A 14,561-nucleotide genomic window follows, 5' to 3' on the forward strand; every position below is an offset into this window, starting at 1 on the left:
AATTTTATTTAGTCAAGAATTGGTTGACTTTTGTTTGGTCAACCTTTGTAAGTCATAAAAAGTATTAAACCATACGCGTATTGTTAAATACATGATTTTATAAGCTATAGGGTGACGTTTTTGGCACGATAAACAAGGTTAAACTGAAAATTGGGCTGATAGGATTGTTCGTTTCGAAAAATTATTGAATTTGGACTAAAGAACCATGTCGTTTCGATTATTCCTTGGTTTTATGCAAAATGTTAAAGTTCTAAAACCTTCTAGAAGCTTTTATAAAAGAGCTGGATTTTTTTCAGCTTGACTGTCAGGTGCATTTTTAGTCACTGCGACTTTTCTACTAGGAGTTAAAATTTGATTTCAGGATATGTTATAGACAAATGAATTACGAAACTTTTGAAGCGTATTTCAAGTAAAACAGACATGTACTAATTTTTATAAAAATTCCAGAAGTTGACTGCATAGTTTTAACACTAAATGTATTAACTAATATGTATATGTTTCGTGTTTGATGCTTTTGGTTAACGATTATGCTTTTGAGAAACGTTTTGGGTCAAAACTGACCCATAGACCATACTGACCATAGAATTAACCTTGGTTGACCAATTGGTCAAACCTTTGACTAAGTACGCTAGTTAAAGACATATCTAAAAATAATATAATATAATTATTCTTACATAAAAGTGTTGCACAAGTGGTTATAAGTTGACCCATAAGTGTTGGCTGACCCGTTGACTTTGAACAAATAAGATGATGGGTTTATCTTGTGTTGATCGTCCGGTCAAAATACCTTATTTTGACTTTTACGTAACGCAAAATATTTATACTACATTATATTAATTATATTCGCGTTTTGACTTTGAAGTTGACCCGTTGACCTTTATGTGACGTGTCGACTTTCTGCGTTGACTTTTATTTGACTTTCGAGTTGACTTGAGTTGATTTTTGAGTTGACTTTATAGTTGACTTTTGTTGACTTTTTCTAAATTGTCATGTCAGACTCGAGCAACAAGTTCATGATTACACTATGACCCGACCTAGTCTCAGATATTATTTCTGAGCAATTTGTATAATTAGGTTGAGGTTTACGGTCATTGCATTTCGAGTTATCATCACATCCTTGTGTTTTGTTGCTGTGCTATCAGTTTAGTTGTTGTGCTATCAGTTTAGTTATAGTTCCACCTTTTTACTTTATTTTAATCTTTTTGAGATGAGAATACATGCTTTTATTTTCACATATTGAACACAAGTGGCAAATTATAAATTATTCATTGTAAGTTGAACAAAAATATTCCTTAATTTGGTAACTTTTAATTACTGGCTTATGACGCTGGTAAACGCAAATCCTATGGATAGATCTATCGGGCCTGGCCGCCCCATTCCTTGCTAGTAGTGCTAGTTTTTAAGGGAATGTCTAGTACTTCGTAGAAGATACACATGTTCAGTGTATATTACATAATTCAAGGGTAAATAAATTGAGACAAGTTAAGTTACTGAGTGTTCACGGAAGATGTAATAATCATTTTATACGCTTTTCAACATTAAATCTTGTGATCTAAAATAAGTCTTTATGTTTTCAAACATAAATTTTATGGTTTACATTAAATATTGTTTGCAATATTAAACCTGTAACTCACCAACATTTTTATGTTGACAGTTTACTCGCATGTTGTATTCTCAAATATTTGAATGGTATGCTTCCGCTGTTGATAGAGGTCATGACCATATTTTTGGGACCGATGATAATGAGCTGCGTCAATAGCAATTCTAACTGGTCGTTAAATATTTTTAAAATTTTTTATTAAAAAGCTGGTAATAAAGGCTAGGCACTAGCGGTGGGCTGGCCCACTTATTTACTTGTATATCAAATTAAACTTCTGCGTAGCCTAGCGGGCTGTTCCAGTGGTCAGCACCCATATATATATATATATATATATATATATATATATATATATATATATATATATATATATATATATATATATTCTTCCGATCTTTTGTGTAATAAATTTTCCTCCATCCGCCGTGAAATATACGTACAAAATATATTCAGTGGTTTCAATCTCAAGTTATAGTCGATTTCGATTAAAAACGGCGTTAGCTATGTGTGGATGTTGGTGATTCTGAACCATAAAGTTTGAGATTGAAATTAATTTTGGTCGATTTTGATTTGATTTGATGATCGATAGGTTTTAGGTATAGTACTCTTTCGATATGAATCTATTGATGTTGTTGATTAGTTGTAATGAATCCGTCTGTTTAAATGCATTCAATTACGTTGATTTGATAGATCTGGGTGATTTGATTAATTTTGTTTGATGAATTGTTGATCTTAGACTGCGATTTATAAGTGCATTGTATGATGTATGTTGATTAAAAAGCTTTAAAGCCTTGTACTCATATTAAATTAAATTGATTGATAGGTGAATGAGGTGGTAAATTAGTTTGTAATTTTGTTGCTTTGTAAATGTGATTTTTGATTTGATGATTTATGTTAATGAATATGCAGATCTTAAAAGATGTCGCAACCAGCTAATAATAAATCAGGATGGCTGAGTGGGAAAGTAAAGGGTGTTTTATCTGGTGACACCTTGGTGATTATGAAAGTCGTCACCAAAGCTAAAAAAAAAAAAAAAATCCACCTGAAAAAACTGTCGTTTTAGCTCATATTTTGGCTCCTAGATTAGTATGTTCACTTCAACATGCAACTCTTTTAAATTTGTTTCATGATGAATTACATTTGCATAGTTATAGTAATTTTATGATTCAAATTTTGTTACTTTGTATGTAGGTGCGTAGAGGTGGTAAGGATGAGCCATTTGCATGGGATAGCAGAGAATATCTAAGGAAGTTATGCATTGGAAAGGTAGTGATTATATAAACTATCTAAGGAAGTTAATGTTATTGTTAATGTTGGGGTTTGTCTTTCAGTGTGATAAATCTCAATACTTTTAGCTAATTTTATCTATTTGATTAATAGGATGTCGTGTTTCAAACGGAATATACCATCCCAAATGTCTCTTTCGAGTTTTGCAGTGTTTTTGTCGGTTGTACCAATGTTGGGAATGAAGTTGTCACTCATGGTTGGGCAAAGGTAATTCCAAAATATTTGATTGTACCACAATTTTGGAATCTGAAAAAGTTGTATTTTATTTATGTTTTAACCAAATACAAATCATGCATTGGTATTAATTAATAGGTTAAGAAAGGTAAAGGAGAGAAGACTCCTGACCATACCGAGTTGCTACGCCTTGAAGAACAAGCCAAACAACAGGGCGTTGGATTATGGAAGAGCATTAAGAAGGAAGCTTGTTGGACAATATCAAACATCACTGCTGGCAACAAGGACCAAATTCAGGTTGGAATACTTGTCCAATTTCAACGTACTGGATTTAAGTAATTATCAACCTGCATATTTTTGACTGTTATGTATATTTTGTGATTGTTCTACAGACGGTGAGCGAAGCAAATAGTATTGTTCAATTGCTTCAGAATGCTGAATTCGACATCAAAAAAGAGGCTGCATTGGCAATCTCCAATGCTATCTCTGGTGGAAACCATGACCTGATCAAGTAAGTTGGATTTTTTGCCCGTGTCTACCTATTTGCATGACTGTTTATATATGCATATCAATCAATGGTCGTCTTTCTTTGTACAATTGTTGCAGGTATCTTGTTAGTCAAGGCTGCGTCAAACCTTTATGTGACCTACTTGTATGTCCAGACCCCAGAATCGTGTCTGTATGTCTAGAGGGTCTGGAGAACATACTAAAGGTTGAGGAAGCTGAGAAGAATCTAGGAGGATCGGTAGGTATTAATCTTTATGCGCAAATGATTGATTATGCTGAAGGTTTGGAGAAAATCGAGAACCTAGAAAGTCACTATAACAATGAGATACGTGAAAAATCAGTGAAGCTTCTTGAGACGTATTGGTTGGTGGAAGAGGAAGATGTACCGCCACCTGGAATTCTTGATTTGTATTTGTATGAAAACTGTCTCTCTAGGTATACCAGCTTCTGGTTAAGATAGCAGCTGTGCGTGTATTGGTCAAAATCATATATTTTATGTTATTATATGAATTTACATGTTCAGGTTTGCAGTTATGATCATGTATATATGGTGGTGGAATAATTTTGGCTGTAAAGTGATATGTTAGGGAAGGTGCTTTTGCTACTTTAAGTTGGGGTTTCTATATCCTTCCGTTTTTCGCTGCAGCTACCTTGCATTTCTATTTTGTTACCTGTTGGGAATTTCCAGTTCCTTGGATGATGTGTTTCATATTTTTATTTTTTGGTTGGTGCATGCTTCCACATAAACTGTTCAGTTTATTTGCTAGTTGCGGGATATTTAATATTCTTGTATTTGAACCAAACGACGTCCGTTGCGACGTTTTGGTGACTAGACCGTCTCGACCCCGTCCCGTCTACTAATAAGTCGGTCAACAGTCAAAAGTCTGGTTAAATGTAGGAAAGGTCGGGTCTAACGCCAGTCAAAAGTAAAAAAATTCGGTTAAAATCAGCCAAAAAAAATCGACGTAGTTTAGTGTTACATTTTTGTATTGTATAAACGATAATAGTGATTATAGATATAAACTTGTCAACAAAGGTTTCTTGTGAGTGTGTGTGTGTGTGTGTATATATATATAGATAGTGGTAGGATCAAGAGGGAAGTAACCAATCGGGGGGAAGCGGGGGGAAGCAAAAACTTTTTTTTTCGTTTTTTGAAAAAACTTTGTTCACGAACATTATAGATGGGATGAAAATATGAACATTTAGTAGAGACACTTTGTGATAAATGTTTTTATTTTGGCGGGAAAACGCTCGAAGAAGTAATATATATAACAATTATCGTGTTTTTCGAGCGTATGTTGAGGTTTTAGCTATTGGAGTTTAGATATTAGGGTTTATAGGGTTTAGATATTAGGGTTTAGAAATTTAGGGTTTAGGGTTTAGATTTAGGATTTAGATTGAGTTTTTAACACGAACGGTTTAGAGTTTAAACCCAAAACACCAAACCCTAAACCCAAAACACCAAACCCTAAACCCTAAACTCTAAATCAGACTAAATTTTACTTCACAAAACATGAAAAAAAAAAAATGTTCATATTCTTCACGAACAATATTATCTTGAATGTTATTTTTGTCGATCGTTTTCCTGCCTAAATAATAACATTCATCACGAAGTGTCTATTCTAAATGTTCATATTTTTGTGTGATCTTGATGCCGGGAAAAAAAAAATTCCAAAAAAAACGAGGAAAAAAAAAAATTTTGCTTCCCCCCGCTTCCCCCCGATTGGTTACTTCCCGATATATATATATATATATATATATATATATATATATATATATATATATATATATATATATATATATATATATATATATATATTAAGTCAACGTTAGTCACCGTATGTTTCGACCCCGTCTCGACGTTTTAATGTTGCGGTCGTCTCGCCTCTTCTCATGTCTTTTTCAACCTTGATTTGAACACAGTTTTCTGAATCTTCCTTTATGTGCTACTTGTTGAAACTCAATTATCTATTTGTGCATCTTCTCTTTCTGTGCTTAGCTTGACACCAAAGCTTAACCCTATCTTGCCTCAAATTGTTTGCAGCACTAGAACTAGTTTACAACAAAAATCTCTAAAAATGCATTTCATGAACAAATTACAGTTTGGGAATGATCTACATGGTGAACATGACTTCACTAAATTAAGCTTACTCTCCATTTTTGTGCGTAGTGAGTAGTGACAAATATTAGCCTCAATTGTCACATCAATATCAGATCCATCATTTAAAGTGTATTTGTACTCATTAAAGTGTCTTTGAAGTACTAATTTTTATGTGGATTTAAGTATTTGAATAGTCAGTATTATAACTAGTGGATGGGGGACGCGCGGTGCTGCGTTGTTTTGCAAATCGTTTTGTATAACAGGAAACGTGTCAGTGTGGAAGGGGGGGAAAAGAAAAGAAATATGGATAGCATTTTTTTCGTGGGGTAAAAAAATTAGGTTAGGAGAAATCGAGCAAGCGTTTTTGTGCGGGCCTTTAGTGAAAGTTTGGGGAAAGTAAGGTGGGGAAAAAAATCACTGTAGCAAAGTAGTGCGCCTTGTGGGTACAATTGTTTTAGCGGAACGTACAAGGTGTTAAAGCACAAAGTGCTGTTCAATTATGTGAGTTAGTATATATCGATAATACATTAACGACTTAAAGCCATGTTTAATTTGGAATCACATTTAAGAACACAAAGGTTGAGTTATGCAAATACAATATTAATTGAGGGATCACTTGTGTAAAGTTTCTTTTTCACAAAATATGATGGTCATAACATGGATGACTTTTTTGAGGCACAAAATTTAGGTGTTTAGCACCTCGCCGGCTGCCGGCGTTGGCCTCAACCCACGCCTTTTATAATCAAGCATAGATTATACTAATACTAAAGTTATTACTTTTGGCAACATTAAATTTCATATCCATTCATTGATAAAAGGCATGTGAAAAGTGATGATACATATCATGTTCCCAAAAACTAACTTTTATTAATAAAAACGAGTGGGATTTGAACCCGCACATTTGTGTTGAACAGTAAAAAAGACCCGTATATTTTAATATATAAATATGTATATTGTCATATTTATAACGAAGGCTTGTGTAGCTCAGCGTGAGCTGTTGCGTTTGCCAACCAGGAGTCCAAGGTTCAATTCATGGGGCATACCTTTTTTATTTTGTAACAACCCGACTTTTTCCGTTCAACTTTTCGTTAAATACTCGACGATCGTTAATTAAATTCAATGATTTTCTACGCCAATTTTTTTTTAACATCTAAGACTAGTACATGTGAGATGTATTCACACGTTACTATTATATATTCGTATATATGGTTCTGACCTAATTAATAATATTTTTATAATAATTAAAAATCATAATTATAACATTCATGTTATATTATGTGCTTTTGTGATACGGTGTAGATTATTCTAGAAACCGTTTCGGTTTTCAAATAGGCAACGTCCTTTGAAACTTTTAAGAATCCAAATAATCCTAAGGCATTACTATGTCGGATTAATATTTTTTATTTTAATAATTATTATCTTTAATAACTATTTGACAATTATTTATCCTTAATATTAAATATTTACTCGTGTAGCGTTTTCGTGTTCGGTTTACGTATACGTTTGTCGAAACGTAGTTTTCTCGGACAAGTCACAATCTGAGAGAAATAATTTTTTTAATATTTTTATTTAATAAATATTGTTATTAATATTTATTTGAACCTGTTTTTAATTTTAGAACTCGTATTTTTTTTATTAATTAAAACCTAGCGACTGTCCGAACCGCTAACCGTTTTACGTTTCGGAGACTTAAGTTTTAACCAACAAGCTTTTACAGGTTAGTGTCAACTTTATGAAAAATAAAGTTTTGCTCCCTTCCTTTTAATAAAACTGACCGGTTGAAGTCTAGGGGGCATTCCGTCATTGTTTGGTAGTTACTAGGTATATAAAATTAAATCACTGGTTGAAGTTCTTCTTCCCTTGCGCCAATTTTTCTCTCTGTCGATTAAACCATCGATACATCATCATCATTATCGATCATCTCCATCATCAATTCACCCACTTATAATCATTCAATCACAAAACCAATTACATATTCGGATTCTACGCGAAAAACTACACCTATTCATCCGTGTAATTTCTTGATTGGGGTAAAATTCTAAAACCCTAACTTTTTGATTTCGTTAATTTCATATGTATTGATAGTGTAATTAGTGTTAGTGCTCGAGTCTCTATGTGATTATGTGTTTGTATGTTTCAATCTTATCGAATTGTGTGTATTGCATGAAAGTCGAATTTGAATCTGATTATATGGTATGAACTTGTTAAATCAGTTTATAATAAGTGTATGGTTGAATTGCCCTCTAAAATTTGATGAGTTTTGGTTTAAGAATCATACGATTTCGATCAACGGTGCACAAGTTATCGTCAGTTAATAATTTCCAACCTTCTTCCATTCACCAACCCTAACCCTAAATCGTTCGATCAAGACTCTTCACTATGGAATTCGTGGTTAGTGAATTTTCACAGATGGATATCGGGATAAGTGACAGGTACGTTCCTTTAATTCATTCTAAACAAACAAACAAACAAACAAACACATGAAATCGATTCCCCAAAATATAAAATTCTGTGTTTCTATAGGAACGATCGATCGAAAAGTGTATTCTGTTGAATCTATTCGGTCCTTGATATACTAGAAAGATTTTGGTCTTCTTTTTTTTTTTTTTTTTTTTTTTTTTTTTTTTTGGGACGACCGAAAAGTTTTCAGTTCACCTTTGATTGATATACCAAAAATTTCTTTGAATAAATTAAAATCCCAGATAATCGTTTGAGGGATGTTTAAATTATTGTATTTAAGTATGAATAAATTGATTGATTGATTGTGGCAGAAATGCAAATATGTGTGGTGGAGCAAAGGATACAGGAAAAACAGCGATTGTTGAATGCAAAATCCCTACAATAGGTGCATTATTATTTATTGTTATTGTTAATTGTCAGCTGTCAGCTGACAGCTTTGATTATGAATTATGAAATATGAATATGATTATGAATATGAATATGAATATGAATATAAATAGAACTTGTACATAGAGCAATGTTGACCTAAATTATTGATATAAGGAACTGCCAAAAGCCATTATAAAAAAATGAAATTGAGGATGAGTAAAATATAAAGTGCACATGATTTACCCGACCCCCAAAAAAGAGATGAACAGGGGTACGGATTGACGCCGAATAAGAATGAATAACGACTATTACTTTTTCTATTATTATTAACAACTTGACTTGATTGATTGATTGATCCATTGATTGTGAGTATCAACAAATGGCAGATAGCGATAGCGATAGCGATAGCGATAGCGATAGCGATAGCGATAGCTATTGGTTTAACGATAGCCGATACCATCTTAACTTGCGTCTGGAATGTTCGGACGGGGTATGGATTGACGCCAACCCCTTTAAAAGTGAGTCTAAACTGGTCCAAATGCGTTACAAGTACATATTTGGCACGTCAAAAGTCGAAAGCGATAGCAAAACCCTTGAGATGGTTACGGTGTTTTGTGAGGGACGTGCGAAGATCCTGGATGATGATATATTCTTGGATGAGTTTAATTCCAAATTTCTCGAAGACTATCGGTCCTATGCTATTCAACTTATTACTGTACGCCCCTATTCTATTCTTTTTTTAGTTATTAGAATTTTGGTTTGATTTATTATAAGGTCCAGAATCCGACGTCATGATAATATATTGTTGGATCATTAATTAATTAATAATTTTTCGTTAATTGATGATTAACACAAGTAAGTGCCTTTTGTTTATCTCAGACAGACCTGGACACAAACACTTCCGTTTTTAATTTTCTATTGTATCCTCCTTTTTTATTTATCTTTATTTGATTTGATTAATTAATTAATTTGCTTTATAACTTTCTCTTTTCATTTCAGGCTGGTTTCGATTTGGATATAATAAGCCTCATTGACCTGATGATGGAAGAAGTTGTTAGCTTGTTCACCACCAAATGGACGGAGGATGAGGTTTACAACTTGTTTTCCGTGAACTTGAAAGAGTATCATGACGATAAATTCAATGTTATGAAACAGGATCTCTTGAATTATCTGGAGTTTTTAGCTACCAATTTCAGCAGCTTCCATGATATTTATTTTGGAGCGAAAGACTTGAGAGGTACGTACGTACATGCATACTTTTTTTTTTATCTCTCTTCGGACAATAAATTATTAATCCCAGTTGTTATATGGAGAGTGTGTGTGTGTGTGTGTGTGTGTGTGTGTATATATATATATATATATATATATATATATATATTATTATTATTATTATTATTATTATTATTTTTATTTTTATTTTTATTTTTATTTTTATTTTTATTTTTATTTTTGAATTGAATTGAATTGAATTGAATTGAATTGAATTGAATTGATTGATTCTAGCAAACGATGATTGGGATTATGATTTATTAAAACTGAAATTCCATTCCCTTCAATCCTATGAACACCGGTGAGTTTACTATACTAATACACTTGCTTTTTATTATGGTTACTGTTCTAATTTTACTACATTATTATTACTACATATGAACCCTGCCTGCCTAAGTGTGTATGTATTACTACATATAATCTATTGCAGACGACAATGGCTAAAAGCGCATTTCCTTTTAAGACGCCCGTGAGTATTCTTTTTTCTATCGGTTTTTATTATTATGTTTCCATTTCTATCTTATTCTACTTTTTCTTATATATTCCCGATCATACTTACTCTTTTTTTTTTTTCTTTATCGACGACGGCGGCGATTTCATTGTAGTCGTCTTGATCGTGTTTGGTTCAAGCAAACTGTTCTGCTGCGGATGAGTTCATTGGAGCTGTGACTAGCAACTTTCAGATGATGAAAGACGTTGATTTGAACAAGTAAAAACCAGTTGCTGTATTTTACTTTGCGGTATTTTACTTTGCGGTGTTTGTTGAATGCTTAAAATATGTACTGGTTTGGTTGCATTTGATTTGATTAATATTAATGTTAATGTTTTAAATTAAAATGCTTGGAGCAAAAGTTTTTCTATCTATTTCTTTCTTGTAAAAAGAAGATGGCTACGTCATCAAGGTGTTTGATATAATTAGTTAGATCCATTTCCAGAAACAACAAATCTTTATTAGCTTTTTCCTTCCAATAGACGGACCATGACAAGAACCCGGGGGAACTTTTTGTAAATTTTCCTAATACGATCTAAGATTGGCAGTTGCAGCAACAGAAAAAACAGCAAAAAAGATAATGTAATAAGGACCTCAAAATGGTGGTATGAAACATGACAAGAAAGAAAACATTAACATAAAGAGCAATGCATTAGGAAAAATAGCTAACCGAGATAGTCATCATCAACGTCAACTTTAGCTTTGACTAGCAAGTCCACAAACAACACAGCAAGCTCACCCCCACAAGTTACCTATAAGTTTCAATGTATCCACCATATACAGTTTTATGTCAGTGAATAAGATAAATAACTGTAATGAAAGAAACAATAGAATAATTAAACTGCATAAATTTCTAAGCTTTTTCTAATTAATTAACCTGCTGATGGAAACGAATCAAACGACTCGTAAATACTTACCTGCTCGTGTTCTAATTGGAGACAAGCACCTGACTGGAGAAGCTCCAAGGCTTCAGAAAATCTTCCAACTTAAGCATATCTGAAATGAGCAAACGTTTATATACAAGGATCCATCAAACAAGTACAATACTAGTGATTAACAAGATTCGTAATTGTATAACATTCTTACAACTAAGACATAAGGCATAAGAGTTTTTATAATTTTACAAGGCTATTTGTCTACTTGTGTGTATGTATGAATACATTCAGAGACATATAAGTGTGAATTGAATTAACTTAAATTGATGTACCTTGCACTAGTGGCCTTATATATCTGTTGAGCCCCATAATAGTTCCCCCTCTTTTACAATGTTTTTTAACTTTTCAATATTCTGCAATTAATCATTAATCAATCACTATAATACAATACAATACAGTGATTCACATATAGTATAATGAAATCAGTCATATGCCTGAACATATGAACAGAAAACTCATACGATATTCGCATTTAACAGAATCGAATTTATAAATTCTAATCAAATTGATAAAAAAGTGATAATAATAAAATAACGATTGAAGAAAGTAATCACCTCAGCTCCAGGAGGCAATAGAGCTTTCCTAAATCTTTCTCGCGACATGGCGGTGATATTGCGTCAATCTGTCGTTGATCTGGCTGTGATTGTGCGTGAGTTCGTCATCGATCGCTGTCTCCACCAACAGTATCCTCGTGATTTGGCTGGTGATGTAAAAAGGGAATATGAGCCAATAACACCCGCGGTTCTTAGTTTGTACAATTATAGATGATACCTCGTGCTACTTCTGTTGTACCGTCCAGTCTTTTATGTATTTTTACGCCACATACATAAATTAGGTATAGCTAAATTTAGTTGTGTAAGAAAAGATAATGTATTATACATCGATATAAATTGTTAATTTTGTCATTTTATTTTCATTGAAAGTGAAGTTATCAAGAACTGGATTTCAAATATAACAAATAAAATAAGAGATTTTGCCAACGACAACCGGTATGACATTTCTTATAACGGTAAGCTTTACACGATACTCTAGAAAACCCTAATAGACCAACGCTCATAGTAACATTTTCGGCCAACCCTAACTATTGTCTAACAACAAGATGGTTGAAAAATGAACTGATGTTACCGGCCATTTATCGTCATCGTCACATTCCCAACATTATTATTAGGTTTCAATCCTTTCGAAAAGAGCCCTGCCCTTGTTTGTTTGTTTGCACCCACTTCTATAATGAGCTAGGATCGATGGGTATACACCACTAACTAACTGTATTACAAGTTAGCTAGCTTCCCATTATTTAATCAACGTGAACTCTTTTATTTACTTGTTGCAAAGAAATAAAGAAATTGCTTCTTATAATGCGGGCGGGGTGTTCATTGACCCACCCACCCTGCCTTATGTCACCTGCTAATTATATATCTTTAAAGAAAAATGCAAGAAACGGGTCACGGTTGAAGACGTACATAGATATATGTTGCTGATTGGTCAAACACAAGCATCTTCTTCTTATGTGGCTGAGTTCCAAACTTGGGTTGCATCCAATGTAGATGCTATCATCGATCCTGGCCAGGTTCGAATCAAACACTTTCAAGCTGTGATTCCTTCATCAAAGTTGTTCAAAATCAATCCATAAAGACTTGTGAATCATTAACTGAAGCTAAGTCATCACATAATTCATGAATTTAATGATGAACACAAACAGTTGACTTTTTTCTCGAACCTTTGACCTTGAAATTTGTATTCGTTTCTTCGATTTAGGAACTGAGATTTTGTAGATGGTTTCACGATGAGATTGTGAAGACTTCTACATTTTCACATTTCCTAGAATCATTCTTGATTGATCTAGAGACCTAATCGCCTTGACTTTTTGAAGAATGAAGAACATGAATCAAACAGCTTCAAATCTGTTGTTGATTCAATTTGATGATGAACGAGGTTGAGGAATATGATATAGATCATGTATTTCAGATCAATTCATTGTAAGAATCATCATGAAAATAATTCACAATTTGAAGGTGATGAAGACCATGAACGTACTGCAGTTCCCCACAATTTGAAGGTGATGAGAAATCATCTGCAATTGATCTAAGGGATGAGATTTTTCCCTTAGATCTCAACTTAAATTAAGGATTCAAATGAATATTACACAAACAAATATATGTAAAGTCAAAATTGAGAATGAAAGACTTTGAAAAGTTAAAACAAGACAATTATATCTTTCTCCCATACGAGAAAGATGGATTGCATGATCTTTTACATGTGTTTCATTCAAATAACGATTTATTTCATGACGAGTATGAACTTACTATGCGGTATTTGAATGAGCTATGGGTACCTAAGTTCAAGAAATCTTGTAAATTTGAAGCTCAAGATGTTATGAAACAAATGGGAATGACATTGCCTTTCGAGCCTCTGAATATGGATCTAACCCGGATTGTAGATTCCACACATCCTGATGCAGATAAGCTCTATGTCTCAAACATAGTGCAACAATCTTTTATTGAAGTTGAAGAAAAAGGAACCTAAGTCGCCAGTATAAGTATACTACACATAGAGAAGGGAGCGCGTGCGCCGCCTCGCAAACCACCTCCACCGGTAACTTTTGTGGCGGATTATCCATTCATGTTCATGATCAGAGATGATACTTCTTGAGCTGTTTTGTGTAAGGATATTCAGGACCCAAAACAACGCAAGTAATTCAACAAGATCACTCACCGATAGTAATTCTACAAGATTACTAACCCACTTAATGAACGAAAGATTATAAATGCAAGAAATGTAAATCGACACAAGAGATAACGTGGTTATATGCAATCGTTGTGTTTGCTTTAGTCCACGGACCAACTAGAGAATGTATTTACTGAATATTTGTGGTGTGTTTACAATGAGTTACAAGAGGGTCTATTTATAGAATGATTTAAGGAGTAAGCTAAAAACAATTCCTTGAAGCTTCATGTGAGTTTCCTGACAGCTTCATGGAGACTACATGTGAGTTTCCTGGCAGCTTCGTGGAAGCTACATGTGAATTTCCTCACAACTTCGTGGAAGCTACATGTGAGTTTCTAACAACTTCGTGGAAGCTTCGTGTGAGTTTCCTGGAATCTTCCCTCTAATTGTTTAAAGTTCTCCATATCTCCAACAATCTCCCACTTGGAGACTTTGAACAAACCCAACCTTCGTCAACCCAAAATATCAACGATCTAACCAAGAACGTTAAACCACCATTATACCACCAAACTCCATTTGGGACATGCACACTCAACACATACTTTGGCTGAGCAGACTTTCGATACAAGGTCTTCAACACTACTTGTTAGAATTGAAACATTAACTCTCTAATTCTCTAGTTGGGGTCTTCTCTCATCAATTCATTAG

General features: G+C 33.5%; 3 protein-coding genes across 4 annotated transcripts; all 3 read left to right on the plus strand.

Annotated features, from left to right (window-relative positions):
• Window positions 1-2,629: 2,629 nt before the first annotated feature.
• On the plus strand, window positions 2,630-4,081 carry LOC139845158 (importin subunit alpha-1b-like; the record flags this gene model as incomplete). The annotated part of the gene is made up of 6 exons (XM_071835381.1): window positions 2,630-2,683; window positions 2,789-2,863; window positions 2,978-3,091; window positions 3,197-3,355; window positions 3,451-3,569; window positions 3,665-4,081. Coding segments are annotated over 6 exons (882 nt in total), but the record flags the coding sequence as incomplete, so codon positions are not given.
• Window positions 4,082-7,538: 3,457 nt separating this feature from the next.
• Window positions 7,539-10,598, plus strand: LOC139845159 (uncharacterized). Of its 2 annotated transcripts, XM_071835382.1 has the most exons (8): window positions 7,539-7,696; window positions 7,937-8,098; window positions 8,438-8,511; window positions 8,882-9,210; window positions 9,495-9,732; window positions 9,999-10,065; window positions 10,195-10,233; window positions 10,370-10,598. In XM_071835382.1, exons 2-8 carry the CDS (start codon window positions 8,046-8,048, stop codon window positions 10,431-10,433), a joined length of 864 nt encoding a protein of 287 aa, XP_071691483.1. In that variant the 5' UTR covers window positions 7,539-7,696; window positions 7,937-8,045; the 3' UTR covers window positions 10,434-10,598. The 2 variants fall into 2 exon arrangements, with proteins under 2 accessions (XP_071691483.1, XP_071691485.1); XM_071835384.1 differs by lacking the exon at window positions 7,539-7,696 and having other exon boundaries at window positions 7,711-8,098.
• A 2,766-nt stretch (window positions 10,599-13,364) lies between these two features.
• On the plus strand, window positions 13,365-13,712 carry LOC139842673 (serpin-Z4-like). Its single transcript, XM_071832791.1, has one exon. It carries the CDS (start codon window positions 13,365-13,367, stop codon window positions 13,710-13,712), a length of 348 nt encoding a protein of 115 aa, XP_071688892.1.
• Window positions 13,713-14,561: the final 849 nt, after the last annotated feature.

Source organism: Rutidosis leptorrhynchoides, chromosome 4 (genome assembly GCF_046630445.1).
Source record: "Rutidosis leptorrhynchoides isolate AG116_Rl617_1_P2 chromosome 4, CSIRO_AGI_Rlap_v1, whole genome shotgun sequence".
In the NCBI taxonomy this organism is placed as follows: Eukaryota; Viridiplantae; Streptophyta; class Magnoliopsida; order Asterales; family Asteraceae; genus Rutidosis; species Rutidosis leptorrhynchoides.

Excerpts from the sequence above, each read along its gene's own strand:
- LOC139842673 (XM_071832791.1), top strand. The coding sequence starts at position 13,365 with ATGAAAGACTTTGAAAAGTTAAAACAAGACAATTATATCTTTCTCCCA.
- LOC139845159 (XM_071835382.1), top strand. The coding sequence starts at position 8,046 with ATGGAATTCGTGGTTAGTGAATTTTCACAGATGGATATCGGGATAAGT. Across the intron at positions 8,512-8,881 it reads ATGCAAAATCCCTACAATAG|ATAGCGATAGCGATAGCGAT; the intron begins GTGCATTATTAT and ends AACAAATGGCAG. Across the intron at positions 9,733-9,998 it reads TGGAGCGAAAGACTTGAGAG|CAAACGATGATTGGGATTAT; the intron begins GTACGTACGTAC and ends GATTGATTCTAG.